We start from the raw sequence: 4085 nt of genomic DNA on the forward strand, positions 1-4085 counted from the left end.
GGAAAAGCTAATCATCACCAGGCTAACATGGCATGTAGAGACCACCCAACATCTTCAAGCTTCGAAATATGGCTTTAGGCACCAGAAATCCTCCAGCAATGCGATTAACGCTGTTACCGACAACGTCCACCACCTTCTTACCCAGTACAAATACGTTCTTGGCATAAACCTCGATATTGAAAAAGGCCTTTGACAGCGTTTGGTGGCTTCTGATCCTCAAGAGATTCAGTGACACTGCCTGCCCACCAACCTTTTTAATCTAATTCGTAACTACCTTAAAGACAGGAAAGCTGTGCTCCAAATTGGCAATCTATCACACAATAAGAATGTCGTCCGGGAATGCCCACAGGGTTCCGTCTGTGGCCCCCTCTTATGGAACATTGCATTCAACAATTTCCTTAATTCCAATTTCGGCCAGGATTCCTTAACTGCTTATGCAGATGACGTCATGGTTCTTGTTGGTGGTACATCCAGGGCTGACCTGGAAAATAAAGCCAGTAACATTCTCCAGAACATACATCGCTGGGGTATCCTCCACAAACTGCATTTCAACCCCCAGAAGACCAGGGGAATCGTTTTCAACAGTCCTCGTAAACCCAACTTATATAAAAGAGTTCCTACCATTAAAATACAGAAGACTTTAAAGTACCTGGGCATCGTTCTTGACTTCCACCTATCTTGGGAGCAGCATATAAAATACATCTGCGACCGTGTTGGCCTCATCTTCCACTCCTTTGCCAGAGTGGCCAAAAACAACTGGGGCCTTAACTCCGAAGCCATGAGTGTAATATATGACACTATCTTTGTTCCCATTGTGACCTATGGCCGTGGCTGGAGCAATGTCGCCGTGAAATCCCATCCTCGTCAGAAGCTGATCTCTGTCCAGAGGACAGCACTACTATGCATCACTAAAGCTTACCATACTGCTCCCAACTCCAGCCTACAAGTGATTTGTAAAAAGCCACCAATAGACTAGATAATAAAACTTTACAGCGAAGTCTGGAACATCAAATGGGGCAATAACATCACCACCAGCTCTACTACTATTCAAGCGGACATGCTCAAACGCCCGATCAACTACAGCAACTCACCTTATCCTAATGAACCTCCCAATTTCATCCACAACTTTCACTCTCCTCCCTCCATTGACATCTACACTGACGGTTCAAAAATCAACAACCAGGTGGGCTGCAGCTTTGTTGTTTTCCAGAATGGAACGGGAGATCTTTAACCAAAGGAATCGGTTACAGGACAGCTGCTCTGTTTTCCAATCTCAGCTGCTTGCCATCAAGACGGCCATCGATTGGTGCTCCGTGAACTTCCACAACACCAACATTGCACTACACTCTGACAGCAACTCCATCATCTCCCTCATTAGTCACAGAAACCTTCACCCTATTGCATATGCCATCCACGAAGCTGTCAAAAACTGTAGCAACTCCTTCAGCATCAACTGGGTCCATGCCCACCAGGGCATCATCGGTAATGAACGTGCTGACGCCCTGGCTAAATCTGCTGCCACAGATCAAACTCTCCCTATTATCTACAAAAAGCTCCTTTGGAATGATCTACTCATCACCTGGCAAAATAATTGGGACAACAACCAAAACATCACATACCAGTTCTTCAAGGACATCTCTGCAATCTTCAACTATAAATGGATCACCCCTAACTTCAAGCTCACCCAGTTTCTAACCAACCACGGCCGCTTCCACTCTTACATCAGTCGATTTGTGGATCCATATAACAGTGGCCTTTGCACAACATGCAACACTCAGGACGGCAGCCTCCACTACATTCTTCACTGTGCAATGCTGGACTTTGAGAGGACACAACTACAATTGCTCATCAGCAGTTGGCATGGCCATTGGCCACAAAATAACCATGAGTTCCTTAATGATTTGATTAACAACAAGGACACTTACAATTAATTTATAACCCTAATCGACCAGTATAACATCAAGACTAATGTTACCACTGGCACATCAACTCTCAACTAGCTGCCTGCATCCCTCTCTGCTGCTGTATATCAACATTTAAATACTGTATACTTCCTTTTATAATGTACTCTACATCTAACCTTTTCTTTGTTTTCTCAATGTTTATTATGTTAACTTAATTCTATGTGCGTATATATTTTAAAATTTACTGTTTTACCCTTCTACTCTGCTACTACTTTCATCTTTACTTTATTCTGCATGTGTTCTTAATTATATACATATATTGAGCACCTGTAATTTGTTTTGTAAAATATCTACCTCTTATTAAGTACTAGCAGACCCTGCCACATGTTGTTGTGGCTCAAAATGTATCTATTATAAATTTATAACATTCCCCCATGGGAAAGGGAATTTTTTGAAAAATTTCTTCTTATTGTACATTCTCTTGACGCACCCTATTAAAACGAAATCAAAAACGCAAAAACCCGCATCTAAAATAGTACAAATAGAAGCAGAGTTCTTTACGGTAAGCCTTAATCCCGTCCATCTCCCGGGGGGGGGGGATTTCAACATGTATCTATATATATAAAAATGAATGTATGTCTGTGTGTGTGTCTGTCTTATGTCCTTCATGCATTACCACACCGTTTATCCGATTGCCATGAAACTTTGGGAAGTTGTTTAATGAGCCTTTGATAAGGCTCGATTAAGGCTTAATGTTTTTTTAATGGGAGTTTTTTTATCAAAATTAATTTATCATTCTAAAGTTGTAGTGCACCGATTTTCCTTTGGTAAAGTTATTTAAAGCTGCTTTCTGATGTCAAAAACGACTTCCGATAGTTTTTTAATTTTTTTAATTAATANAAGTTTTATGGCAATCGTACTATGCCACAAACCTTCGCCAGAGTATATTAAATAACTTCCCAAAGTTTCACGGCAATCGGATAAACGGTGTGGCAATGCATGAAGGACACACACACACACAGACACACATACATTCATTTTTATATATATAGATAATAAAATCGCAGTACAGACTGCAGTACAGAACTGCAGCTCCCATGCATTTTGCAAAACCTACATTTTGGCTCCCACTGACCTCTTGCTTGCCCACCCATTATATATACTGGAAAAGAAGATTGGACGGAACATCTGGGTAGCATAACTGGCAACACATCCACACGGTAAGCAGGAGTTGTGGTTTGAGTCCTGCTTCGGGCCAATTCTTTTCTTCCAGTTTAATCTAAATTAATTAATCAAATATTATAATTGTTAAGTTTAATATGAAATGGCACCTAACGCTTCCCTCTAGGGCCAAATTCATTTGTAATTCATAATTATTTCCAAAATATAGCCTGATTATTTATGGCAGTGTGGGTGTTTATTTGCTATGTATCGGGCTTATGTTGGTATTTATATTTGTATTCTGTAGCAATAAGTTAAATGCATTTTCTGAACATTCTTAATTTTACTTTCCTTGGCTGTTAAGTATAAACAAGAGAAAATATTTGAATCATGTCAAATTTGACCCTCAAAGTTTTTTGCAAATCTCAATGTTTTAAACCTCCTGAACCAAAAACAAATAGATACAGTAAAGCGTCGTTTATCCGAATCAATTGGGACTGGGGTTGTTCGGATAACCGATTATAAACGAAAAAATACATTAACCTATCCCGTGTTGAAATTTTTCTCCGTTGCGTGTTGCTTTGCGTTGAATTTTCGTCAATGTTAAGCCAAACGTAAACTTTTTAAAATAATAATCGTGGCTATTGAACCATTAAAAATTATTTATTTTGTACAAACAAAATAAATATATTGAAAACTATAAAAACCAAAATAAATATACTTTAGAAGTTGATCTAATATCAAAAATGTTCGATTCAGCACCACACACAGTCCTCAGAAAAACACAACACAAAAGTTCCAGTGCTGCCAGCTGAAACACACACACCAACAAAAAAAATATTGGCGTAGCCCAAGATATAGCTAAAGATTGCAGCGCCACAGCACTAGCGAAAATTTAAGTTTGCCGACTTGAATTCTTTCGGATAAACGACGTTTCGGATAACCGACTTTTGGATAAATGACACTCTACTGTATTCTCTCTCTCTCTGTGTGTGTGTGTGTGTGTGTGTGTGTGTGTGT

General features: G+C 39.6%; 1 protein-coding gene across 1 annotated transcript; it reads left to right on the forward strand.

Moving 5' to 3' along the window:
* Window positions 1-1100: 1100 nt before the first annotated feature.
* LOC111624510 lies at window positions 1101-1931 on the forward strand. Its single transcript, XM_023367364.1, has one exon. It carries the CDS (start codon window positions 1101-1103, stop codon window positions 1929-1931), a length of 831 nt encoding a protein of 276 aa, XP_023223132.1.
* Window positions 1932-4085: the final 2154 nt, after the last annotated feature.

The sequence above is a fragment of the Centruroides sculpturatus genome, unplaced genomic scaffold (genome assembly GCF_000671375.1).
Source record: "Centruroides sculpturatus isolate CEXI.00-Female unplaced genomic scaffold, Cexi_2.0 scaffold256, whole genome shotgun sequence".
NCBI lineage: Eukaryota > Metazoa > Arthropoda > Arachnida > Scorpiones > Buthidae > Centruroides > Centruroides sculpturatus.

What these genes read in the sequence shown, in the direction of transcription:
- LOC111624510 (XM_023367364.1), top strand. Translation starts at nt 1,101, where the DNA reads ATGAACCTCCCAATTTCATCCACAACTTTCACTCTCCTCCCTCCATTG.